The sequence below is a fragment of the Aspergillus costaricaensis genome, assembly GCF_003184835.1.
Source record: "Aspergillus costaricaensis CBS 115574 unplaced genomic scaffold BO79scaffold_8, whole genome shotgun sequence".
Classification (NCBI taxonomy): Eukaryota; Fungi; Ascomycota; class Eurotiomycetes; order Eurotiales; family Aspergillaceae; genus Aspergillus; species Aspergillus costaricensis.
Window position 1 is genome coordinate 132,524 of NW_020291808.1, and position 24,146 is coordinate 156,669.

Genomic DNA, 24,146 nt, shown 5'->3' on the forward strand with positions numbered 1-24,146 from the left:
GATTGGTCGGATGACGCTATCGGCGAGAACAGAGTGACTAAGCCCGATTGGGTTGATTTCAAAGCGTCCCCGCCTCGTCCCGCATCAACTACATTCGAGGGGCATTCCATGAGAATCCACAATTCCTTTTTCCCTCTTTCTTCTACGGTGACACTTACATGCACATTGGTGTTGTAGTACTTTCTATCCAGACAAGATGATTGAACCGTTTCAGGTGGGCTCTTGCCAGGGTTGACGATGCATCTCGTGAGGGGAATGCCTAACTAATCGCTTAGACTACCTTTGCGGTCCCGATGACCTGCGAGGGCTGCGTCAAGGATGTGTCCGCATCGCTGAAGAAGTTGGAGGGTAGGCGCATCCGCATTGCAACCCTGTGCGCGAGCTGACCGGTCAGGCATCAACAAGGTCGAGGCAAACCTTAAGGACCAGCTAGTCTTCATCGAGGGGACGGCACCACCCAGCTCGATTGTCTCCGCTATCCAAGCTACGGGACGGGATGCCATTCTACGAGGCAGTGGCACCTCCAACAGTATGTCTATCACCTGCCTACTCCAGGCAGTACACCGAGGCTGATGGCACCATTGCAGGTTCCGCGGTGTGTATCTTGGAAACCCACTCGAATAGCGTCCCCAACAAGATTCGTGGCCTGGCGCGCATGGTCCAGGTCTCCTCCAACATGACCCTGGTCGACCTGACGATCAACGGCCTTACTCCCGGCAAGTATTATGCCACGGTACGCGACACAGGGGATATCTCGCAGGGTGCTGGATCCGCCGGCGGCATTTGGGAGGCCGTCAAGGCTAAAGTGCTTGGTTCGGAGCCAGTCAAGGAACCCCGCGGCATTTTTGGATCGGTTGAGGTGAACGACAAGGGCCGGGGCAATGTATTTTTGGATCGCCCGGTAGCGGTGTGGGAGATGATTGGGCGCAGTATGGTAGTGTCGAAGAGCCAGGAGGGGCCCTTTCGACAGGAAGACCCTGACACTCTAGTGGGAGTGATCGCTCGAAGCGCGGGGGTGTGGGATAACGACAAGATGGTGTGTTCCTGCTCCGGTAAGAATGTGTGGCAGGAGCGGCAGGAGCAGGTGGCCCAGGGAATGGCCTAAAGGGGAAGAAGAGAGGGAAATGAGGATGTGGTTGGAGGAAGCTAGACTGGCGGGTGTGTCTATGTATAGCAAGCAGTCCGGTCAGTGGTTAGAGTGTGCATAGTACTAGGGATAGGATACCCACGATCGATGATCGATCAGCCCTGAGATAAGGAATACGAGCAAGCATGAGTGACGATATTCTAGCGCATTGCCGAACTTTTAAATAGAAACGCGTGGGCGAGGGGTTTCCAGAAATAGAGACCGGACCAGGGTACCCATTGCATCACCGGTAGTTGATGTTTGTGGTGGTTGGTGGTGGTGGTGGTGGTGGTGATGTTGGATGGGGATAGAGATGGACGAGGGATCCAATAGTAGACACCCCAGACTCAGGTGACCGACGAGTATGCAGGAGAGCTGCACGACAGAGCGACTAGTCGGAGGGACTACGGTGGCTCGCAGCTAAAGATAGGTCAGCCAGCAGCGTCTACAGGACTAGTCGTAGTCTAGTCACAACGGTCGTCGAGGGGTCGATGAAGGCGGGGGGGAGAGAAATCAAATGGGATGGTTAGTTGGTAGTTGCTTAGTGGATAGTGATTAATGCTGGTGATTATTGCACCAACCGCGAGGGACCATCAGCGAGGGTCGGAGAGGGACCCCAGGCAGGAAATCGGTACCGAAGGGGAGTTCGGCCATTTCCTGCAAGCGCCGTGGCGGGGACACCCAAAAGTTAATCATCCCCTGAGAGAGTGGAAAAAAAAAAGAAGGATTGGGACAACGTGATGCGGATTTTGAAGCAGACTGTGTGATGAATTTTGATTTGTCCTGGTTATTTTCTTTTCCCTCCTGTCCCGGAGGTCCTCTAATGGTACCTAGTATGTATCATACTATATCTGGTAGGGTGATTGATTGATTTGATTGAATTCTTCAGTGACATCGGAGATTGCCCACATTCCCCACTCGGCATGGGTTGCGGAACGGGCCATTGACCCCATTTCAGCCCAACATCCAGTCTTCATCTATCCATGGCTGGTGGCAAGGAGTAGTAACGAGATAGTGAGGTAGTATCGAAGTAATCTGGTGTAAATTAAATGGTATCGAATTTTAATTGTATCTTGTACCTCCGAAAGTAAAAGACAGAAAGAGAGTGTGTATGTATGTATGTATGTATCTGAGTACTGTAAGGTACGGGCGTCAACTGGAAGAGAACCCCGACCAGCAGCCAATCAAGGGGGAAGAGATGGATCTTGGCTGCACTGTGATGAAGTGCCAACCCCCTGCAGGAGCCAATGATCATCGCGCACACCGGATTGGCACCCTGAGCACTGACCGGGGGTGGCTTGCTATCAGCCATTCAAGCGCCAGTTTCCCCCTCGGGCGTTACGAACGGGGCAGTTGTGACAGTTCCTGTTTCTTTTCATCACCACTCATTTTACTTGACTAGTCGACTCAGTAGATACGCTGTAACTGTAAGAGACTAAGAGTATTCCTCTTGGCTACACCGACTGACCAGACAAGCTTATACTTCTTTCCCTTTCTCTCCCTCCCCATCTATGCCCGATGCCATGCCTAAGTGTCATCAATTTACTGCTGTTCACCCCTCCCTGGTCTTCTCCATCTTGACCGGCATGACGGTCACCATTTACACCTACTACTACTACTCTTACTACTGCTGCTGCTGCTGCTGCTAAACTAACTAGCTCCCCTGTCGGCTGCATCGTCTCTGCACGCTAATCCCACCCCCTTCCCTGTTTCTTCCTTTTTGGCATTTACATGTGGATTTGACTTCTTCCATCGCGATCCGTACCTCTTTCTCTCCCGTCCCGCTGGAATTCAATTATCTCAGGGCAACACACCACAACCCACATTCCTTAATCCACAACCCTATCTGCAAACTCACTCAAGAACAGACCCGTTTTTACGAATCTCTGCCAATCCTTCCCTCGAATCACCTCACATTGCCCCGTGCTCCCCTCATCCCATCACTCATCACATCCAGCCAACGGCCCTCCTTGCGTCTTGGCTGGTCTCCGGTCCCTCTTAGCGGCTGGGTCGCTGGATCCGTGATCTAATTATATATCCGATCCAACTCTCGGCTCTCGACGCTTGGATAGTGCGCATGGTCTATCACTCCTTCACGCTGGTTATCGCTCTCTCGACTAGCAGCCACACCGACTGCCGCGTGCCGACCCCAACCGGCTTACCCTCGATTGGATCCCCTTTACGGCATCGTCCCAGTGAACTCGCTGCCCCTCGTCACATCCCTGCTCCAGCGTGGCCAGGACCCAGCCATTGCGTCTTGGCCATAGCCAGTCGCATACATATACACTCGCTAGTTGCTGCGGCGTCTCGCCTCGCCCAAGTCAACTAGGCCAGTGGCCGTGCTACGGACAACTTGATCATGTCCTTGAAGCAGGTACTTATGCCAGCCTTAGGGTTTAGGATGATGCTAATGTGACTAGGAAATCGAAACCTGGGTACAGGCCCTTGACCACTACGATAATCAAGAATATGATGAAGCTCTTAGGGTCTTTGGTGCGATTGCAGAGACCTCCAAGATTCTCTTCAACTGCGGGGTCATCTATGCCACGTTAGGAGAACATGAAAGAGCGGTATGTTCCCTGATCAATTCTCTGGTCATTACTGACGAGAGCAGGTTGAGTGCTACCAGCGGGCTGTCGGCCTGGACCAGTATCTGGCTATTGCCTACTTCCAAGAGGGAGTGTCCAACTTTCTTCTGGGGGACTTTGAGGAGGCATTGGCTAATTTCAATGACACGCTGCTCTACCTCCGGGGCAACACCTCCATTGACTATGAGCAGTTGGGCTTGAAGTTCCGGCTCTTCTCCTGTGAGGTGTTGTTCAATCGGGGCCTGTGCTATATCTACCTGCAGCAAATGGGACCTGGCATGCAAGATCTACAATATGCATCAAAAGAGAAAGTCACGCCCGACCACGACGTGATTGACGATGCGATTCGTGAGCAAGCGGCGGTAGGTCAGCTTCCTCTTGTGAGAGTGATGGTACTGACGGAACAGGGCTACACGGTCTTTTCGATCCCGGTGGGGGTGGTGTACCGACCCAACGAGGCCAAGGTCAAGAACCTCAAGGCAAAAGACTACCTGGGCAAGTCCCGGCTGATTGCCGCATCTGAGCGCAGCAGCATGCCGTCCGCAGCCAGCGAGGAGCTCAAGCGGACCATGTCCATGCTGGACCACCGAAAGCCAGAGACGCTGCCGTTTGCCACGTCACACCTGGTGCATAAGAACCTGCAGAGTCGGAGCCGTCAGCAATCGGAGCCGCCTCTGAACCGTAATCTCTTCCCTCCTACTCCCCCGCCGGACGCAGACAAGGCGAGTACCAACAGCTCCACAGGTAGTCTCGCGATGAACAGTCGACCGGGGTCCATCCGAGCAGCGCGGCCACCCCGGCTCGACCTGACGGCGGGCCACAGTACAGAAACGCTGGTTGAGAAGCCGCGGATCGGCACGACGCGCACGGCGTCCGAGTCGCGGGCAGGTCCGGGTCGACCGGGGCCGGGGACAGGGCCAGGGCCACGAGGGCCGGGCGAGTCCCATGGCCATCGACGAGGCATGAGTGATACGGGGTTTGTCCCTACGGTGAGCTCGGAGGAGTCGTATTCGGGCACCCGATCGATGCCAGCGGGCGCCACCTGGCGCCGTCAACAAGAGCGGTATATTGACGAGCAAGAAGAGTATGCCAGTGATGCATACGAGGACAACGGACCGGACGGTGAGTTTGAGATCATGGGAACGCGGCCGCAGGCGTCTCCGAACCGGGGGTCGCGGCGGGGGACGTCACGACGGCCGGAGGTGCGCAAGTTCCGAGTGAAGGCGCACTCGCGAGAAGATACACGGTACATCATGATGGAGCCGACGATTGAGTTTAGGGAGTTTGAGAGTCGGATCCGGGACAAGTTTGGGTTCCGCACATTGCTGCGAATCCGCATGCAAGACGATGGGGATATGATTACGATGGTAGACCAGGAGGATCTAGACTTGTTGATGGCGGGGTCGCGCGAGGTGGCACGACGAGAGGGGAGCGAGATGGGGAAGATGGAGGTATACACCCACTTGACTGCAACGAGAGAAGGGATTGTGCTGACTATGACAGATATGGGTTGAGGAGCGAGGCGTGATTTAGGATTGCATTAGCGTATACCCTGGAGTTTGGTTGATATGGTATGGTTGTATGGTTGTATGGCTGGTATGGATGATATGAATTATGACAATGCATAAACACGTAAGCATACATCACGTGATCACTACCTACGTAGCTAGATGTAGTGTAGATACATTGAAGCCAGCTCGCACCAACAGACCACAACCCCGAAGTGTATATAGCAACACAGCACAATGACCGACCTCACCCCCACATTCACCCAGCTGGTGCACAGCAAATCGCCGACCTCGAAACTCTCCACAGGGTACATGACGACCGAAATCGCCGACGAATTCCTCAAAGAAGCCTACCGAATTGTATGCCATCCCCCATTATCCATCCACCATATACTAACAAATACCCACGAAATGAAATAGAACTCCCACATAACCTCCCTACTATCCTACCTCCAAACCATCCGCCCCTCGTACCTCTCCCTAACCAACACAAAACCAACAACCACCACCCAACCCAAACAGAATGAAACACTAGACGACTCCGCCCGCGACACCATAACCACCACCACCTCATCCTTATTATCCAACCTCTCCACATCAATAACCACCCTCAGCGCAGCAGAGAATCTCCGCCAGGAGACGGTCTCGCGAAGCATTACCCAACGCTTCGGGAAGGGAGTATTTGCCCGTTGGGCTAGCGGAGCCACTCTTACTTCCCCTAAGGATGAAAATGAGGGCAAAGAAGCAGAGCAGATTGTTGAGGAGGAGAAAGAGAAAGTGTTAAAGGGGGTGAGGGAAAGCGTGCTATTTTATCTTAATAAGAAGCTGGGGAGTGTGGTTAATGAGCAGAGGGATATGGTTGAGAAGAGGATTGAGAGGGTGAGGGAGAGGGAGAGGAGTGTGCTTTATAAATCGAATACTTCGTCTTCTTCTTCTTCGGTTGGGTGGGGAAGGGTGGATGGGGAGTGGAGGGGGGATAATACTACTGGTGTGGTGAAGATGGACGAGAAGGAGGTAAAAGAGATCGAGAAACAGTTAACACCGGAGCAATTGCAACTGTTCGAGGAGGAGAATGATTCCCTGGTGAGGTATTTTGAGGATGTGGTGGGGAAGGTTCAGTATGATATACCCTTATCCTTTCTCTCTTTCTCTCTATTGAGGTATCTGTGTTGGGATATGGCTAACAGTTGACTGTGGCATGTGTGTAGGAACGCCGAAAAATCCCTCCTCGAGATCTCCTCTCTCCAGCAAACTCTCGTGTCGCATTTATCTACCCAAGAGGAATATATCTCGCAGCTGGTGACGGATGCGAGTAATACCGAGGCGAATATTGGTCAAGGGAATAAGGAGTTGAAGCGGGCGACGGAGAGACGGAGTACGGCGCAGGCGGTGTTTTGGGGGACCGTGGGGTTGTGTACGTGGTTGGTTGTTTGGGATTTGGTTTTTTAGTTCTTCTTATTTTGATTCTTTGCTTGTTTATATTTTGTATTGGGGTTGTCTACCAGTCTAGCTGTTGTACCTTACATATATCCATTCCATATCCATCATGTACTACCTGTGGTATCTTATGAAGTCTCCCGCACTACGCTGTCCACTGCCTCGGCAAAGTAGTCCAGGTTATGTGTGTTTAGCCCGGCCATGGAGATACGGCCGTTCTTGGTCTGTGTCCTTTGTTAGTATATACCCACATAGTGATATCGAAGGGAGGAGAGGGGGGGAGGGAGGGTACCATATAGACATGCCACTTCTCCTTCAACACCTTTACTTGCGTCTCGGTCAGCCCCGTAAAGCTGAACATGCCAATCTGATCCGTAATGTGGTTCCAAGTGCCCGGCGTGCCCTTCTTCTCCAAGCGCTCCCTCAATCCCTTGCGCATCTCCGCAATGCGACCACTCATCGTCTTCAAATCCTCCTCCCACTCCTGGAACAGACCCTCATCGTTCAACACCCGGCTGGCAATGCGTGCACCGTACGCCGGCGGGTTACTGATCTCACTGCGCTGCAGGATCGCCAGCTGCGACGCGATATGCGCATTCGCCTGGGTGGCCTCAGCACCCGGGGCCGAGACGAAATGGAACGCACCCGTGCGCTGACCATACAGACCAAAGTTCTTAGCGAAGGATTGCGCGACGCACAGCTCGAAGCCTTGCTCGACGAAGTAGCGCACGGCCCAGGAGTCGCGGGCGAGGTCACCCGAGGCGAAGCCCTGGTAGGCGCAGTCGAAGAAGGGGAAGTGGTTGCGCTCGCGCATGACGACAGCAACCTCCTTCCATTGGTCTTGGGTCAGGTCGACGCCGGTGGGGTTGTGGGCGCAGACGTGCAGGAGGATGATGGAGCCGGTGGGAGCGTCGCGCAAGGCGGAGAGCATGCCGGAGAAGTTGAGGCCCTTGGTTTGGGGGTCGAAGTAGGGGTAGTTGGCGAGGGAGAGGTTGACGTTGGTGAAGATTTGGTTGTGGTTGGCCCAGGTTGGGTTGGAGAGGTAGACGGTGGGCTTAGGGTTGGAGGGGTGGAATTTGGAGAGGAAGAGAGCGCCCAGGTGCACGGCACCGGTGCCGGAGATGGTTTGGAAGGTGCATACCTAGGAGATGTTAGATGGATAGAATCACAGAAGGGATGAAGGAGAGGCTTACGCGGTTCTCGCGAATGGCAGGGCTGTCAGCGCCAATCATCAACTTCTGGGCGGCGGTGGTGTAGTCGGCGAGACCTTTGATGGGGAGGTATTCGTGATTGAGGGCGGGGTCATTGCGAACGAGCTCATCGGCCTGTCGGAGTTGGTTAGTTGAGATGCTGCGGGGATGGAGGGAGATAATGATGTGCAGGTGGGGAATTGAGGGGTAGCGAAAGTACCTTCTTGACGACGGGCAGAATCCAGGGTTTGGCATTGTTGTCGCGGTAAGCGCCAATGACTAGATCAACCTTCTTGTCGGAGGAATCCTGGCGAAAAGCCTGAGCCAGACCGAAGAGAGCATCTTCTGGCGCGGCGGGCACGACGGCGGTAGAAAAGACGGAGGGGGTGGTAGAGCCCATGATGTGCGAGGAGAGAGAAGCAAGACGGGAGCGAGCGGTAGTAGTAGAGGTAGCAATGGAGGAAGAGGATGGAGAGGATGAAGAAGAAGTAAGGGAGAAAGAAGAAGATGGAGAAGAGGAAGAAGAGGAAAGGGGCGACATGATGTATTGTCAGGTCGAGAAGAGGTCACACCACCTGATTCCCTCAATCACTGCTGCTTGCGTTCACCGGCGCCAATAAAGTGAACTTGACCGAAACAGATAAATCCCGATGGATACACCGGAGCTGGGCAGATGCAGGACAAGGAAAAAAAAAAGAAAAGAAAAGGACGGGACGGAGTAGAAATGGACACGATCGGGGATAGGTTCGGAGGAGGGAGTACGGGGTACATATAGTAGTCTAAGAATGTTATTGATCTTGAGAACCGAGACAAAAAGTTGAGGGTTGGAGAATGAGCCGAGGATGTGGCAGTTGCTGGCCCGGAATGATGAGTTGAGCAGATGATAATAATGATGATGACGCATTCACATGACTGCACATTAATTAGATAATTGAAGCATTATCTCGAACCTCTATCTGTATACTATCTACTTCTCTGAAAATGAAGATACATTCCAGCTATACTGCAGTTATCAACATGAGCAAGGATTAGATGTTTGGCGGACAGAATTGCCCGAGCTGGCCTGACATCATCATATGACAGATCCACTTATGTTTTCTACAACTAGTTACTAAGTATGAATGAAAGTACTAGTAAGAAAAGCATACAAATATCCCTCATCTCTCCGATTTATCTTCTTTATTATCCTCTACTAGATAGTACCAAGACAGTCAGTAATAGTAGTATAATACTTCCCACTTGAGTAATTTCATCCACCATCCACATATCCCTAAAGGTACTTACTTAAAATAAGTAGAACTGCTTGAAACGCGGCATTAACCACCAATCACAATCTACTGTTACTCATACCTACAGCCCCGACGCCAGCCGCATTCAGCCAAAATCACTCACTTTTCTGACTAACAATAATAATAGCAAAGTTCTAGGTTCTTTTCCCCCGCCCCGACCGAGTCTTTGTCAATTTTTTTACTCCAGGATAATCTGTTCACAATGACAGACTAATCACAGTAGTATAGTCTCAATGGATGAGGATATATCCAGATATCTATTATCCACTCTAGTACTTCAATCTTCATAGAGGAAAGAAAGAACCGGAAAAGCATTCCACCCTGCAAGACACAAAGACAAGAAGTAAGACAAAAAAAGGATGATCGCTTACCCCACGGGGTGCAATCGGGACAGCTCCTCTACGAGCCTCGCCGGATTCCGGAATCCGATTTGCATTTCGTGCTTTTTAACTTAATTAACTTGTTTGTGTGGAATTGGGATCGTCGCAATTTCGTCACTGGAAAAGTACTACTTTACATAAATAATTTGTAATGTATTGCAATTGGCATGGATTTGGCATGAGATTCCGAGGTTGGGCTTGCTTTGTTTCCTAACTAGTTACTCGTAGGCTAACTAGTTAGAGCTCGTGCGAACTGACTAATTAACGATTCTAGACCCATACTAGAACAGTCGGATTCTTTGTCCTAATGTAGTAGGTATATCGCTGGTACATAGGATACATTTACACACTGCTTCGGTGTATGTTATGTGCCTGTTCACTGGTCATTTCCAGGTAAAACCATCGGTCCTATATACACAATTTTCCCCCCGGTGCAAAATTCACCTTATCACTTCTAAACGCCATGTTTCGCCAATATCGCCATATAAACAAACATCATGATGTGATAGTGTCCCCATCATCAATCCAATCAATCATGTAAATCATAAACCCATATATCCCAGGTCACAGAAACCAGAAGGGGGAGTCGCCGGCAGCCAGGCCGGTCATATATATCCATCCCATCGGCTTCATACATAACCCTCCCCATCTCGCATCTTCAATATAGCACATGAACACTCAATGCTCCGAATCACGCCAGCATGCACGTAGAAATAAGTAATGCAAATGAAGAAGGGGAAAACAATTCCAGAGCAGAATCAGGCAAATCAGGCAGGCGGTGCGTCATTCGATGATGACGATTCGACCGCCTCTCCATGCGCCCGCGTGCGCACCCGGAACTTCTCGCGCAGTCGCGTCGTCAGTCGACTGCGTCGCCGCATTCGCTGCTCATCCGCTTCGTCGGCTGCTTCCTCCCGGTTGGCCTCTTCCCGCACACTCCGCAGCGCCGCAAGGCGTTCTTCTACGCTGGCATCGCGCATGCGGCGCGCATTCAATGTACCGTGCAGGTAGTTGCTAATGCGACGGTGGCGGCCATGGCCACTCTCAGTCGTTGCCTCGGCGGTTCCCTCGGCCGTCTCCGGCTGACCATCACCCAGATCTTGCTCCTCCTCGCCTTCTTGCTGTGGGGGGTTGAGATCGATGCGGCTGCAGAAGTTAGTAAATGTATACATCATTTAGATAAAGTCCAACAGAATGCTCACCAGAGAGGGCATGTGCCAGAAACATTCACCAGCCACGGGTCAATACACTCGGGGTGGAATTGATGGTTACACGGCAGCACGCGCAAATCCTGCCCCTTAACAAAGTCATCCGTGCAAATAGGGCACGAGAAGTTCGGGTGATCCGTTGTCGTCTCCGCCGCAGGAGCATCGCTGGGTTTCTCTTCATGCGATTCAGTCGGGGGCGCCTCCGTCTGTGGCTGGTGTGGGGAGGTGACCTCCGCTGTCGTGGTCACATCTCGTTCCTCTACTTCATTGGCCGGCACCTCCAACCCCGAACCCATCTCAACATCCCCCTTGGGGCCAACCGTCTTGCCGTCGGGTTGGTTGTTGTCCCCGAATTTGACGATCGGGATCGTATCTAACATGGCTCGCGCTATCCCTCGCGCTCGACTTTGTCGCGGTCGTCCCGCGGTATACCGAGGCCCATAGCGCTCCGGATGGCGGTGCGCACGCACCGCACCGGTGATGATAATGGCTAAAAAGAGGGCAGTGATAATGCCTGTAATACTATACAGAATGATCATCGCTGTAACAAATTAGCACATGCTGCCGCGGCAATGGAGAATCGACATACCCGTGTTCGGACTCCCGGACGAATCGGTCTGGTCCTGGGTCGTTGTGGTGGGCCCCAGATACGACATGTTGGTGCCGATATACGTCGTTCCGTTCCCTGGAGCTTCAAGTTGAGACTGGACTTGCCGATTCAAAGTCGGATTCACGAGCGTAAAGACGTTGATATAGCGGTTGGCGGATGGTTCATCCGTCGTATAGTTGCAGAGCAGTGAGGTGCCACTATATAAGATGACAGCGAGAGCCTGCTGCTGTGCGGTGAGAACGTTGCCTAGCGTGGAGCTGGCATCCAAGTTCCCGGGATAGGCGGATGGGTCGCAACTGATCACCGCAATATCCTTGCGGCTCAATGACAGAGAGTTGGTGGCATCCACATCCAACAAAGTCCCGGACACCAGATATTGCTAGATTCCATCAGTCTCGACATGGTGAGGCGTCGACAGGGCTGACTAACCGCAAGTTCCGCCTGATTGAGATCCACCAAAGCCTGGGTCAACGGGGCCAGACGGACGGACGTTGGCAAGTGAACCTGACTGCTATTCAAAAGGAACCGGAGGCCACCAGTCCACGACAGATCCCCAGAGTTGTTGGAGGGCCGCACGGTCCAACCGGCCGTGTTCACTGCAGAGCCGAGGGACGAGAGGGCGAGCAGGAAGATAACGCGAGCGGGGAGCGAACAGGTGGAGGAAGCAGCAGAAGCAGCAGGAAAGGACGTAAAACGACGGAAGAAGGAGAATAAAAAGAAGAAAGGAAAGAAGAGTGAAGCAGGATGGAAACGGGGAGGACCCATCGGCGAATCGCCCAGTTGATGATGCTGGCCGGCGATGGAACTTTCCCCACAGTGACGAGGCCTACGGAGACGGCGGAGGATATGGGGGACGGACGAAGATCATGAGCCACGGACGAGGATCGGCCCAGGACCAAGAAACCAGGAGGGACCCAGAGGCAGCCGAAGAGGCACCCAACTGCCAGTCAGCGTTTAACGAGGACGGTGATATCACCCCCGTGTAGGAACCGGACGATCCGCGGCGGCTACAACAGGATTGGAGCGACCGTAGTGGAAGGGGGGGGGGGCTGTGAACAACAGTGAGAGGTAGGGATGCCTCGTCACCAATACGGGCAAGTGAAGAGCGATTGGGGGAGATTGGGAGAGATTTGGGTAGTGGATTGAGTACCACGGAAATTAGGAATGGTGTGAATGAGACAATTTGGAAATTCAAATGGGGTGGGTGAGTTGGGTGAGAGGAAGTGAGTGAGTGATTGAGTGTGTGTGGATCGGAGGTTCACAACCTTCAGCAAGCAGACTGGCTGCAATGGGAATTAGCAGCGGCTGGCGATGGGGGAGAAGGATGATGATTATCCACCAGACGAGGGGAGGTTGGCGGATGGCTGGCGAGCTGCGCAGCCGGGCGATCCGGCAGGAAAAGCGACGGATGAAATAAGAGAAAGACAAATAATAATGATAATAATAATGCCACTGGTCTGTCAGCCTCGTTACTATTCTTATTACTGCTGGCCCAGTGGGTTGTTTGGAGTGAGATTCAATCAATCAGTCAATCAATCAATCAATCAATAAATTCAGCCAATCCACCCGAGGAGAATGAGCCGTAAACGCTGCCTGTTTCCCAACTTTTTAGTTCAATCAGAGGAGACAGCAAGCGAATACGAGAGGGTCGAGCAAGAGTGAGAAAGTAAAGAGCAGTGAGCAACCGGCGGAAGTTCCATGGATCGACCGAGCGATGCCGGTGGATGAAGGATTATTCATCGCAGCGCCTCGGTCTGATTGCTTGCAGATAGTCGTGGCCGAGGATTTGCGGGCGTGATGATGGATGCTTGCGGTTCACTGAGAGCCGAAAGGAAGAAAAAGTGGGACGCCGACAAGAGACAAGTGTGTCAAAAGAGAGACACTAGAACTAGACTAGACTCAAAAGCAAGAGATAAAATGGAATCACAAATAGAACATTGGAGAATCCAAGGAAAAAGATGGGGCAGGATAAGATAAGCCTGGTCGCATCCACTTTGGGTCTTCTTTCTCTTCTTCTTCTTCTGCCCTCCCTCTGATTAGATTGGGGTAATGTCAATCCACCCGCGATCGGAATCTCCGCCTACAATAATATTTGAGGGGGGTCATAGAGGAATGAACAAGCAGACAAGCAACCCAATGGCAATGAAAATCCCCCATTCCATAGGAGAATAATGACTGGTCCTGAAGGTAGGAGAAAGAAGCTGCAACTGGACCGAGTGCGGGGGATCCTGGGCAAACCCGCCGATCGCTTGTGCTTGTCCCAATTTTCGGACGGGAGCCGTTCATGGTTCCGGTGACTGACTAAAAGATAACCAGTAATTCCGTAGCTAGCCAGCTCACTAGCAAAGATAACCAGCTGCCAGACAGGCTATTGTCAATCGGAGGGAAAAAAAAAGGCTGACGGGGATTGACTTTCCGATTGATTAACCCTCAAGACAGGTGGCCCTGGTCAACAAACGCGCACCACAAGAAAGCATTAACCATAATCTATCCCACATACACCTACCCCCCAATTGATGGATGCAGCAGCACGAATAGGCAGCCAGATCACCGTGCGGCATTGCATCATTCATTGAACTTTGTTTTCCCGATCCAGCACCATCCCATCAAGGGGTCCCGTTTCCAGCAATGCAGAAGGGATGAGATCCCTCTCACCGCACCGCACCATATAAAAAGCTGACAGTTGCGCTCGTGCATGGGTCTCGTTTGAGAACGGGGTAAAGGATGTCCTTTCGTCCACACCTTTTCTAGCTGCTGCTCCTGCTGCTGCTGGGTTGAAGGGAGCGCGCATGGACCCTTTCGCGGGATGGGAATTTGATTGCTTTTTCCTCGCCAACTCCGATTTCTTCCAACGTGGATTCCTCCCCATCCAGCCAGCCAGAGCAGGAGCAATTGGTCATGATGGTGTGCAGACGAAACCATCCTCCGTCGCCAATTCACCAGTGATCGGATGATCTGGAGGGGATCAGATCTGATCCCTTGATGGCGATGGTTACCCGTAACGGAAAAAGGTAGGTATGTCGAGCTGACTAACCTTCCCTGCCTTTTGACCGGATTTGTTTCCGTTTCTGTCCCGATCAGGAAGGTCCAAGAACTCATCCCCGTTTTTGCTTCGCCGGTGATTCTCCGCTTCTCAAGGTGGGGGTGAATCAAGCACGTCCACAGTGAGTCTGTGTTCATGTCTCCAACGGACTCTCCGATGCCGGAGTCCATACGTCTCCATTTGCGGGGATTCGGCGATGTTGCGAGCATATTTGCTGTGAAGATGACGAGGCAGCTGGGGAACGGGCGCAAGATTGCATTGCATCTCATCTGACCAAAAACAAAGGGACTGACTGAATGTTCATGATCTGCATAAAAGGGCGAACACAATTTTATTCATCCTCATGCAGGGATTCCCTCTTTGAGCACTAGGGTTAGGGTCCCTGCCAGTCACTCGCCCCGTCCGGAATAAGCTATGGATTAGGCCGATCGGGGGGATCCGCCCATCCTCAGCTTGTTCAGCTCGCTATTTTCTCCAGACAGCAACATTCCTCCGACCAGGAGGTTAGCAGTAAAAGGAAGACGGTCTCTGGGGTGTCCTCCACTTCCCCCACTTTGCAGACTCGCTTTCCTCAGCCGACAATGTTCTAGTCCATCTGCTCGTTGCTGGGATGGGTTGCTTCCAACACGCCGTGTGACATGTGTCACATCTCTTTGCCTCTATCTTCTCGCTTTAACTTGCCATCCATGTCGAGCAGGCGACCAAGCACAGTCCCTACTGTCAATAAGTAAGTTTCAGCACCTTACCTGGGAGGGAGTATAGTAGATCAGCGAGCCGAACATCCGCCAATCCATCCATCCATCAATCCTGATCCGTCACCCATCCATACTTTTAGCGGATCGTAGGGCGATCAAGTGGGATTGTTCTAGCAGGGTTGATGTGACCTGACCTGACCTGCCCACTGCATCCCCCCCACACACACAGCGGCGGTCGCGTGTGTTGATCGTGCCGAATTAGGTGTAGATGAAAACTGGAAGACGGAGAACAGACCACCGACTGAATCAGGGCGAAAACAAGAACATACAAAGCATAATGCAATTCATGTTTGTTTTTTGCTTAAAAGTGCGATCGGATCTCGCTTGCTTGAATAATGGAGGATCTTCCTCTGGTATTTCTGAGCTGAGCTGAGCTACTTTTAGTGCCAAAGCTACCACCCAATTTTAACCTATGCGTGATAGCCACCCTCGTCACTCGTTCCAAGAGTATTGACAACCACCACATCACCACTACCATCACAACCATGCAGGGTGTAGATGATGATGTAGAGCAGACATGACAGACATGACATGACATGTCTAAAGTTGGATTCTACCTCAGGGGAACGCCCCAATCAGACGACCATAGGTTATTGAGGGTTCCGATCTGTCGTGGCGCGCAACAGCAGCGCAGTACTACCACCACCATTACGATGTACTCATCTTCCATTGAGAAGAACTATCTACTGGGCAGTATTCCATTTATCAACACGACAAAAGGATTACTAGTAAGATAGTGATAGTTAACTAAGTCAGAAATTAGGTACCGTAGCACTCGCCCAGCCAGCACGCAAGCACCGACGAACCAAACCCGCCACAGAACATACTACATACTGTTATATCGCAACGGTGTTATTAGGGGCTCCCGCCGAGGATTACCTCTCAGTGCTACCTACTACCTACCTATCTATGTACCTACTTAATTCCTACTACGGAGTTACTGCTCCTGCTGCTGCTACGGATACAGCCGATTAAGGCCGTCGCCGCCGCCGCCGCCGCCATGCATGCATCCCTACCCTTTCCCATCCTTGTGAGGGGGAAAATTAAGAGAAAGGGATAGAGGGATGGATGGATGGAAGGATAGGTTGATGATAAATGCAGCGGCAGCAGCAGTAGCAGCAGCAGCCACCGCCAACGATTGGTGGGAGTATCGCGGTGGTCTCGACCGTGTTCTATACTACCGTGGGGCTTGTGACAGCAGCAGGAGCAGCAGTTAGTTAAATAAGTAACCTACTTACAAACTACTATGTAAGTAGTGTGTTGTAGTGTAGCCAGCAACACTTGGTCCGTGTGTTCTGTTTCTTCCTTACTTAACTTACCTAATACCCTCTTTACTCACTATCTGAATAGTTAATAGAGATAGATCTACTTCTGCTATACTAAACTACGGACCGTTTTACTACCCACATATAGTAGATAACTTGATAGATAAATGAACAAGTAAAAAGAATTGGGGCCAACTTCCACCAGTCTAATATAAAAGATTACATACATACATACATAACAATACCCATAACCAATCAATCATATAAGTAAGCAAGTAAGAAGACTACTTACTCAGTAGGAGTAACTAGTAGTACCCGACAACCTGGAAACACATTCCTATCGACGGAACAAGCTGCCACCAATCTCCGTCGTGGATAGATTCCCGCAACTTAACTTGCTTCAAAGTAGTAGATATGTATCCGTAGGTAGTAGATAACTGGTAAGTAAGTAACTAAGTATGGATTGTACCGTACCAAGCATGATGGAAGGTAACTCCCAAGCCACGTACATCAGGTACTAAGTTACTACCGCACTCACTACCCGATTTAACCAAAGCTCAAGAAAGGAATGAATGTGGTGGTGGCTTGGACAGATTCGCCTCATCCGACCCTCGGATAAAGGGGGGGTGGTGGATGGTGGGATGAGAGACAAAAGATTGGGGCTTTGTTTCGTTCCTTCGTTCGTTTCTTTTATTTTTTATTTTTTATTTTTTATTTTTTTTTTTTTTCTGTTTGAATGCGATGGAATGGGATGGATGGGAACTTACCGACCGACTGGGTTCATCGTTCTTATTGAATTATTTTATTTACCTGGGTATCAGGGCCATGGATAGGGTGGTGGTATGATCAGATGGTGTCCTTTTCTACCGTAGGGATTTTTGTTTTCTGGAATGAGTTAAATTAGTACTGTGTTTTGTGTACTCCGTACTTGTCAAGGGTATACCGAGTAGGGTAGTTGGTAGTTGGCAGTGAGAGTGCAGAAGACTGCTTAAAGGGGTAAATAGCTACTTAAGGGAATGAGAAAAGACCGAAGGAAAAAAGGGACAGAAGATAGTAGTAAATTGCTACGAAGGTAGAAAGAGCAGAAGATAAAGAATAAATGAAACGGGAAAAATAATTAACCAGGGCGTGAGGCCATTAATTTATTATTTTCATGGGGGTGTTGATTAATAGAGTCAATTAACATTGACTAGGGAAGGAGGGAGGAAAATAAATAATAAACGAAAAAGGAGGGATGGATGAATGTGAGTAAAATATTGTGGATGGGGAGGGATGTTTGTTCATTGTCATCCAACCCATCACGCACTAGCTCCAGGTGTCAAAGCTCCAGCCTACTGTAAGTAAGTCAGTCAGTACTTTGCTTTCTTTATGGGGGGAAGGGGGAAGAAAGAGACGACATGACATGCCTAGTCTAGCTAAATATCCGCTGGTTATAGTTCAGTCAAAGGAATTGACTGACTGATTGACACTGACTGCGGAAAATCCTACCCTACTTCTACGTTTCAGTCCCCACTTGCTCCTGGAGGAGAAGAACGAGTCAACCTCAGGCTCGTATGGGGAAGTGAAAAAAAGGCAAAAAGGGCGCCAGGAAGCGCACAGAGACAAGAGGTAGAGAGAGAATGCCATGTCAGGCCGAACCAAAATTAGCAGCAGCAGCAGCAGCAGCAGCAGAGCGAAAGATGGGATGGCGGTCGAGGGTCTGGAAGAGTTATCCCGCGTCCTACTCCCCGCTTCTATTCGAGGGCCTCGACCGCTGGAGCCCCCGGCGAGATCCAGACTGATTGGCCACCGCCGCCCAGGGAGGCGCGCCCGCTTCCCTGCTGAAGGTGTTGAAGGAGGGTCACTCTCTCCTCCCAGTCGAGGGCCGAGGCCTCCCATCGAACTGGTATTGTAGTAAATTGGATCGGGGAACCCGGTCAGATGCTCTCTCTGTAACTGAAGGTATAGGGGGCCCGTTGCTATGTTATACCACCCTGCTCCAGGGTTTTTTTATTCCCTACCTATTATTTTGAATTCTCACCACCACAACAACACGGGATGCGATCAAATGGTGGTGCTGTCTGTTTGGAACTACTGACGCCGTCTTCCCGATCAAGCACCAGAGAAGCTTAAAATGATTGATATTTCCGGTGCATCTGAAATTTCAAATCCTTTCGAATTCTAATTGCGAGGAACATTGGTTTTTTTTTTTTTCCCTCCTCCCTCTGTGGTTCTGTCTTTTTCTTTTCCTTCTTCCCTTTTTACTGATCAAGACAAGAAATTAAATAAAAAATCAATCATAATCATATTAATCATAATAATAATAACACATCCATCCATCCATCCCAGTGGAAGCCTAAACTTAACTTTTTTTTTTTTATTTTCTAGTTCTCTCTCACTCACTCACCCTCTCTCTCTCTCCATTCCGAAAGAAGATAATCGTGGAAACAAATACCAAAAATATGCGTTAAATAAAATAGGCAGTTAAGAATAACAATAACCTGAGAAATGATAAATCATCCGCTTAACATGGAAAATTAAAAGCCAAATAAATCAGTAACGATTGAGCCAAAGAAGGCACAGACAGTCTGCTTTGCACTGACTGGTAACCGTAGTACTTTTTCCCTGGTCCTCTTGGGGGGGGATGTTTTTTTCTGTGTCCGAGCCCCCCCCTCTTCTCTCTCTCTTTCTTTCTCTTCCTCTCCAACTCTCTCTACTACTAACTAACTAACTCACTATTGACGCTGTTGTCTCTTTCTCTTCTCATTCTTGTCTTCAACCTGTCTTTATCCCTCCTCCCCCAGATCAAAAGTCCCCTTTTCCCGGGCGGGACCTCCCGCTAAAGCAAACGCGATCAGGATGCGCTCCACGAGGCTTTAATCGGTCAAACAATCCATCGACAGGGAATTCATTCATCGAGGCCCCAACGAGGCGATCAGGAACAAATCCACCGCCCTACTGCCATTCCTATTCCTACTACTTCCTCACTACCTCTACTACTACTACTACCACTACTACCACTTCCACTACTACTTCCAATTCCTCCCCAATCTCACCCTCCCCCTTCGCAGACATTTAGATCCCAATTCCAATTTACAATTTCCCTTCCAATCCCTACCCTATCCTATCCCCCTTCTAATTCATTCCTTCCCCTCTTCTTCCTCCCGCTTCCCCCCAAAAGTCTCAATCTGAAACCTCACCTTCAACTCCATCCATTCATTCATTGATTCACTCACTCATCCATCCATCCATCTATCCATCCATCACCACTACTACTCCACCCTTCTCTATTGTCAACTTTCACCCCCTCGCGCTAGATGATCGATCCCGCCCAACTTTAGCCTTCCCATCTTCTTCTCCCTCGCAGACGTCCGCCCCTGACATGCACCTGTCGGCCCACTCGACGAGACAGCGCTCGTCGTGCCTTGCCGTCCGTTAGCAGCAGCCCCCACGCCTGCCCGGCAACCATGTCCCCTCCGTCCCTCGCCATTCCGGCCACTTCTCCCGTGGCCGAAACTCTCCATCTTTGGAAGAAACGCTTCGACAAGCGACATCTTTCCACGTAAGCCAATTTCCCCCCTTGCTTCCTTTCATGATTCGAGTCTCGTGGGGCCGTCGTCTCTTCGTGACTCGTTTGACTTCCCGTCAACCTTGTGTGTCTGTGTGTGTTGTGCCCGCGGATGATCTACACAGGCTCCATCCCCCATGATAGGATAGATAGTCCGTGCTTTAATACTCTTCCGGAATAGCTAGAGCACGGTGCGGATACAAGACCGTGATCGTTCGTCCCACTGACCATCCGACAGCAACCCGGTTATCGCTACCCTTGATATAGAATACAACGAGCTGGTTCAGTCTTGGAAACGCTTCCAGGATAACCTCCTCCCCAACGATCGAGTGCTCTTCCACGAACGTCTGCAGGGTCCCGACGATGTTTTGGACGTTGTCGCCAGCATCGAGCCCGTCTGGACGTCCACGTCGGGACAGCGAATGTTGAGGGAATGTTGCGACGAATTTCGTTCGACCCTGGGCTCACACGGGAGGTTACTGGCCGTTCTACCAAGGAATGAATTGTACTGCTCGATCTTTTACGGCGTCCTGCAATCTCTTCTGAAGGTGAGCCCGGATGTTGTTCGTATCCCCCTCCCCCAGTCAATAACTAAATCATGAGTCCCAGGCATCCGCGGGCTATCCCAGAATCATGGAAGGATTGGTCAAAGCACTGGTCCAAATCAACCGCCTCATTGCCCCTCCAGCCTCGGGCGAGGCAGTACCGACGACGAAGGACTCCATCAACGCCATTGCCCGCTTCTACACGCTCCTATTCTTCTTTCTTGGAGAAGTGATGGACTGGTATGTGAGAAAGGCCAAATGCGGGCTCCTGCGGAGCCCCAACCAAGACGTGTACCGTGCCTTTCAACGCCTGATTGGCCAGATTCGACGCAGCGCGAAAAGTATGATGGAAGATCTCACGGACGCCATGGACCTCGATGACCCCGACTGCGATAGCTTATGTGAAATGACCCATGACGACTATCGGGGGTGGTTTGAGCGGGCTCGATTGAGCCAGGTGGGTCTTCAGAACGGGGCCCGCCGCTTTGCAGCGCAGAATGCCCTCACCCGTCAGTTGATGTGGGAGATTCATCAGGATGCGGCGGAGCGTAAGCGATTATTGCAAGACAGAGATGTTCTTCTGGCGCGATTGCTGGATACTGTTAGTCTACAGCTACAGTCCGTGAGTAAACAAAACAGCGGCATTGCCTGTTTGACCACGACCGCTTCCCAGGACTTAGGTAGGGAAGCCAGGCTCACATGGCCCGAACTGCTCGAAGAGCTGACCGTGCACGCATTACAAGACACAGACAGGTTCAACCTGATAAAAGGGGGGCACAAGCATAAGTACACACGCATGGAATTGCAGATGGCTTCCCAGAAACTCGAAGACTTCTTTGATGCCGACGACCAGGTCCCCGCGCTCGAAGTCGACGTTCCAGTCATTGCGGAAGATAACGTGATGACCTCGCTGAAACAATGGGCGACCGACGCCCACTCACAGGTCCTGGCCGTGGGGGGCCCTCAATCGACAGTCTACCCTAGCCCGGTTCTGCTTGTCTCGACGTGTTACGCGAGCTTTGCTCGCAAGGCGGGCTTGCCCGTGATCTCTCACTTTTGCAACCGATCCACGGATGCCGCCAACGAACTGACCTATGAGCAACACCTCATTGCCCTGGCGTACAGCCTGATCCGCCAGTTGATAGAATACCTGCCTCCCGTAGTCGAAAGTCATGCGGGGTGTGATCTGAGCGGCGAGCGGTTTAAACCTTTGAACGGCTCGCTCACGTCCTGGAAGGAGGTGCTCTCGCTGATCGATATACTCCTGCACTTTGCGCCACCCCTGCTGGTGTGCGTGATCCATGGGCTCGATGTCATTCAAGATGCGTCGACAGATCCGTACATCCGCTCATTGGTGCGGACCTTTCTGACGCATACGCGGCACCAGCCCGAATTGCTGCCAAACGGCGGACAGAGCCAGAGCGTATTACTGAAGGTGCTGTTCACGGTGGCTGGTCGCCCAAGCTCGCTAGTGGAGACATTATCCGAGAACCAGCTCATTCTGCGGGAGTCGAACACGACCGAGGAGCTGGCCCCGACCGACGCCGCCTTGGACGCCGATGTAGGCCCTACGGCCATGATTGCATAGTCATTTCGATGCTTGAGCGACGCCGCATTGCGATTTAAGTTTGATTATTCTTTTCTTTCGGGTGAAAAACGGGTCCTCATAGAATTTCATGCAGGCTGGGAATATTCTTCATGTTTTGGATATAAGTTGGATTGGCATGGGCCGCTGGATGATGCATTGCTGTGAATTCTTCCTTTCTTTCGTAACGTCACCTCCCCCAGATTAAGGGGAGCTTACAACGATGGTTTTTCTTTGTTTCTGCATGTTGATGGAGATATTTTTATTGTTTGGGACAGGCACATCTCTTCTATCTCGGAAGCACGGAGTATACGACAGGACCGGTTGGGAGGGAGCATTTGGGTGTACATTTGTAATTATAGCAGCTCGACGAGGACATGCATATACGACGGCTGTTGCTAGACTGATACCCTGCGTTGCAGTGGCTGTCCTGATCTGGATCAGAGTCTCAAGAGTCTCTGTTAGTTGTCTTTCCCCGGATTGCTGGGTGTTCTTGGCACCCTCGGGATTCATCTTCCGACGCAGTGCCGCTGCATCCCATCCTCTCCCCCACAATCATTCTTTTCTTTTCTTCTGCATCCTCTTCTGGAGTCTGTACGAGTCAGCCAAGCGAGCATTCTCCACTGACTGCGTCTTCCTTTGGCTGTGCGCGTGACCTGCTGTGTTCGGAATTTAACGTGGGAGTGGATCCGGGACTGCACCTCCGTCCCAGATATATATTTATTGAACTCTCCCATGCTGGTGGACAACGCAGTCAACATCAATCGTCTTACAAACCATCTCCAACATGGGTTCCAACGGATTTCGCACCGGCTCCAACCGGCTATTTCAACTGAATTCCGTCAATGTAGAGGACTTTAAGAAAATCTGCTCCCAGACCACCGACCCCACCAGCTATCCGCTGGCTGTGGCCGTGCAGAAGAACATTCCCATCTATGATGCCGCCACCTTCGATCCCCTGAGTGCGGATACCACCCCGGCTCTCCAAGCAGAATGGCATCACATTCTTGAATCTGGACCGGGCATCTTTGTCCTCAAAGGCATGTACCATCCTTCCCGGTACGCAGACACCCTGAACGCCACCAACACAGCTTTCCAACACATCATCGACCGGGAGCGCCAATCCCTGAATCCCAAAGGCGACCACTTCGCTGCCAGTGGGAAGAACGACCGTATTTGGAACTCCTTCAGCAAGCATGCCTTTGTCGACCCCAGCTCCTTCATCAAGTACTACAGCAATCCCTGGCTGCGTGTGGTTAGTGAAGCCTGGCTGGGGCCCGCCTATCGGGTGACCGCCCAGGTCAACATCGTCAAGCCCGGTGGCGCTGCCCAAGATAGTCACCGAGACTACCATCTGGGATTTCAGGAATTGGATCGATGTGCAGCCTTCCCGCGGAGTGTTCAACTCGCCAGTCAGTATCTCACATTGCAGGGGGCCGTCGCGCACAGTGAGATGCCGGCGGAGAGCGGTCCCACGCGGTTCCTGCCGTTTAGCCAGACATACGCACCGGGATATCTGGCATGGCGCCGGGACGACTTCCGGGAATACTTCAAGGAAAACTATGTGGCATTGCCGTTGGAGTTTGGCGATGGGTTGTTTTTCAATCCAGCGGTATTCCATGCCGCGGGGGCCAACGAGATGGCCGAGAGCACGGGCTTCCATCGCAAGGCAAACCTGTTGCAGATTGGATGTGCCTTGGGGAAGACGATGGAGCACATCGATGCAGTACCGGTGGTGGAAAAATGTTGGGAGGAGGTCAGTGAGAAGTATCGGCGGCAAGGAGGGCTAAATGCAGAGTTGGAGGCATGGGTATATGCCGTGGCAGATGGGTATCCGTTCCCCTCGAACTTGGATCGTCGCCCCCCTGCTCCGAGTGGGATGGCACCAGAGAGCGAACAAGAGATGATTCTCCGGGGGTTGAAAGAGGGATGGGATCGGACCAGGATTGTGGAGGAACTGCGAGCGCTGCAGCGAGAGGGACGGGGGCACCAGGAGGTGTAGTTGATAAATATACATTTTTGTTGTCCGTATAGATAGCTGATCATAAACCTATGGAGGAGCATTTCTCC

The 24,146-nt window shown here is 51.5% G+C and overlaps 8 protein-coding genes across 8 annotated transcripts; 6 read left to right on the forward strand and 2 right to left on the reverse strand.

Moving 5' to 3' along the window:
- Window positions 1-112: 112 nt before the first annotated feature.
- On the forward strand, window positions 113-1,280 carry BO79DRAFT_208006 (copper chaperone CCS1). Its single transcript, XM_025682294.1, has 4 exons — window positions 113-214; window positions 276-348; window positions 395-529; window positions 588-1,280. Exons 1-4 carry the CDS (start codon window positions 197-199, stop codon window positions 1,103-1,105), a joined length of 744 nt encoding a protein of 247 aa, XP_025541903.1. The 5' UTR covers window positions 113-196; the 3' UTR covers window positions 1,106-1,280.
- Window positions 1,281-3,485: 2,205 nt separating this feature from the next.
- BO79DRAFT_226227 (putative PB1 domain protein) lies at window positions 3,486-5,247 on the forward strand (the record flags this gene model as incomplete). Its single annotated transcript, XM_025683775.1, has 5 exons — window positions 3,486-3,500; window positions 3,547-3,696; window positions 3,741-4,076; window positions 4,122-5,165; window positions 5,218-5,247. 5 exons carry the CDS (start codon window positions 3,486-3,488, stop codon window positions 5,245-5,247), a joined length of 1,575 nt encoding a protein of 524 aa, XP_025541904.1.
- A 184-nt stretch (window positions 5,248-5,431) lies between these two features.
- BO79DRAFT_280237 (putative SNARE protein (Ufe1)) lies at window positions 5,432-6,883 on the forward strand. Its single transcript, XM_025688039.1, has 3 exons — window positions 5,432-5,582; window positions 5,643-6,340; window positions 6,431-6,883. Exons 1-3 carry the CDS (start codon window positions 5,460-5,462, stop codon window positions 6,669-6,671), a joined length of 1,062 nt encoding a protein of 353 aa, XP_025541905.1. The 5' UTR covers window positions 5,432-5,459; the 3' UTR covers window positions 6,672-6,883.
- On the reverse strand, window positions 6,788-8,249 carry BO79DRAFT_252603 (aspartate aminotransferase; the record flags this gene model as incomplete). Its single annotated transcript, XM_025685939.1, has 4 exons — window positions 6,788-6,883; window positions 6,952-7,800; window positions 7,853-7,984; window positions 8,070-8,249. The coding sequence occupies 4 exons, from the start codon at window positions 8,247-8,249 to the stop codon at window positions 6,788-6,790; spliced, it is 1,257 nt and encodes a 418-aa protein (XP_025541906.1).
- A 1,638-nt stretch (window positions 8,250-9,887) lies between these two features.
- BO79DRAFT_208010 (RING-H2 finger protein) lies at window positions 9,888-12,277 on the reverse strand. The gene is made up of 4 exons (XM_025682295.1): window positions 11,766-12,277; window positions 11,316-11,715; window positions 10,721-11,267; window positions 9,888-10,664 (listed from the first exon to the last, which is right to left on the reverse strand). The coding sequence occupies exons 1-4, from the start codon at window positions 12,099-12,101 to the stop codon at window positions 10,286-10,288; spliced, it is 1,662 nt and encodes a 553-aa protein (XP_025541907.1). The 5' UTR covers window positions 12,102-12,277; the 3' UTR covers window positions 9,888-10,285.
- A 7,200-nt stretch (window positions 12,278-19,477) lies between these two features.
- BO79DRAFT_78907 (uncharacterized protein) lies at window positions 19,478-22,189 on the forward strand. The gene is made up of 3 exons (XM_025689747.1): window positions 19,478-19,940; window positions 20,185-20,494; window positions 20,556-22,189. The coding sequence occupies exons 1-3, from the start codon at window positions 19,846-19,848 to the stop codon at window positions 22,077-22,079; spliced, it is 1,929 nt and encodes a 642-aa protein (XP_025541908.1). The 5' UTR covers window positions 19,478-19,845; the 3' UTR covers window positions 22,080-22,189.
- BO79DRAFT_78908 (uncharacterized protein) lies at window positions 22,190-22,815 on the forward strand. The gene has a single exon (XM_025689748.1). It carries the CDS (start codon window positions 22,300-22,302, stop codon window positions 22,729-22,731), a length of 432 nt encoding a protein of 143 aa, XP_025541909.1. The 5' UTR covers window positions 22,190-22,299; the 3' UTR covers window positions 22,732-22,815.
- BO79DRAFT_280241 (phytanoyl-CoA dioxygenase family protein) lies at window positions 22,816-24,131 on the forward strand. Its single transcript, XM_025688040.1, has one exon. It carries the CDS (start codon window positions 22,864-22,866, stop codon window positions 24,076-24,078), a length of 1,215 nt encoding a protein of 404 aa, XP_025541910.1. The 5' UTR covers window positions 22,816-22,863; the 3' UTR covers window positions 24,079-24,131.
- The last annotated feature ends 15 nt before the right edge of the window (window positions 24,132-24,146 follow it).

Bases quoted from the DNA above. Each gene is read 5' to 3' on its own strand.
- BO79DRAFT_208010 (XM_025682295.1), bottom strand. From the start codon at position 12,101: ATGGGTCCTCCCCGTTTCCATCCTGCTTCACTCTTCTTTCCTTTCTTC. The intron at 11,716-11,765 runs GTTAGTCAGCCC...GATGGAATCTAG, and splicing joins TCAATCAGGCGGAACTTGCG to CAATATCTGGTGTCCGGGAC. The intron at 10,665-10,720 runs GTGAGCATTCTG...TAACTTCTGCAG, and splicing joins TCTGGCACATGCCCTCTCTG to CCGCATCGATCTCAACCCCC.
- BO79DRAFT_280237 (XM_025688039.1), top strand. From the start codon at position 5,460: ATGACCGACCTCACCCCCACATTCACCCAGCTGGTGCACAGCAAATCG. The intron at 5,583-5,642 runs GTATGCCATCCC...GAAATGAAATAG, and splicing joins TCAAAGAAGCCTACCGAATT to AACTCCCACATAACCTCCCT. The intron at 6,341-6,430 runs GTATGATATACC...GCATGTGTGTAG, and splicing joins GATGTGGTGGGGAAGGTTCA to GAACGCCGAAAAATCCCTCC.
- BO79DRAFT_78907 (XM_025689747.1), top strand. From the start codon at position 19,846: ATGTCCCCTCCGTCCCTCGCCATTCCGGCCACTTCTCCCGTGGCCGAA. The intron at 19,941-20,184 runs GTAAGCCAATTT...ACCATCCGACAG, and splicing joins GACAAGCGACATCTTTCCAC to CAACCCGGTTATCGCTACCC. The intron at 20,495-20,555 runs GTGAGCCCGGAT...CATGAGTCCCAG, and splicing joins TCCTGCAATCTCTTCTGAAG to GCATCCGCGGGCTATCCCAG.
- BO79DRAFT_78908 (XM_025689748.1), top strand. From the start codon at position 22,300: ATGGTTTTTCTTTGTTTCTGCATGTTGATGGAGATATTTTTATTGTTT.
- BO79DRAFT_208006 (XM_025682294.1), top strand. The intron at 349-394 runs GTAGGCGCATCC...CTGACCGGTCAG, and splicing joins ATCGCTGAAGAAGTTGGAGG to GCATCAACAAGGTCGAGGCA. The intron at 530-587 runs GTATGTCTATCA...GCACCATTGCAG, and splicing joins AGGCAGTGGCACCTCCAACA to GTTCCGCGGTGTGTATCTTG.
- BO79DRAFT_280241 (XM_025688040.1), top strand. From the start codon at position 22,864: ATGGGTTCCAACGGATTTCGCACCGGCTCCAACCGGCTATTTCAACTG.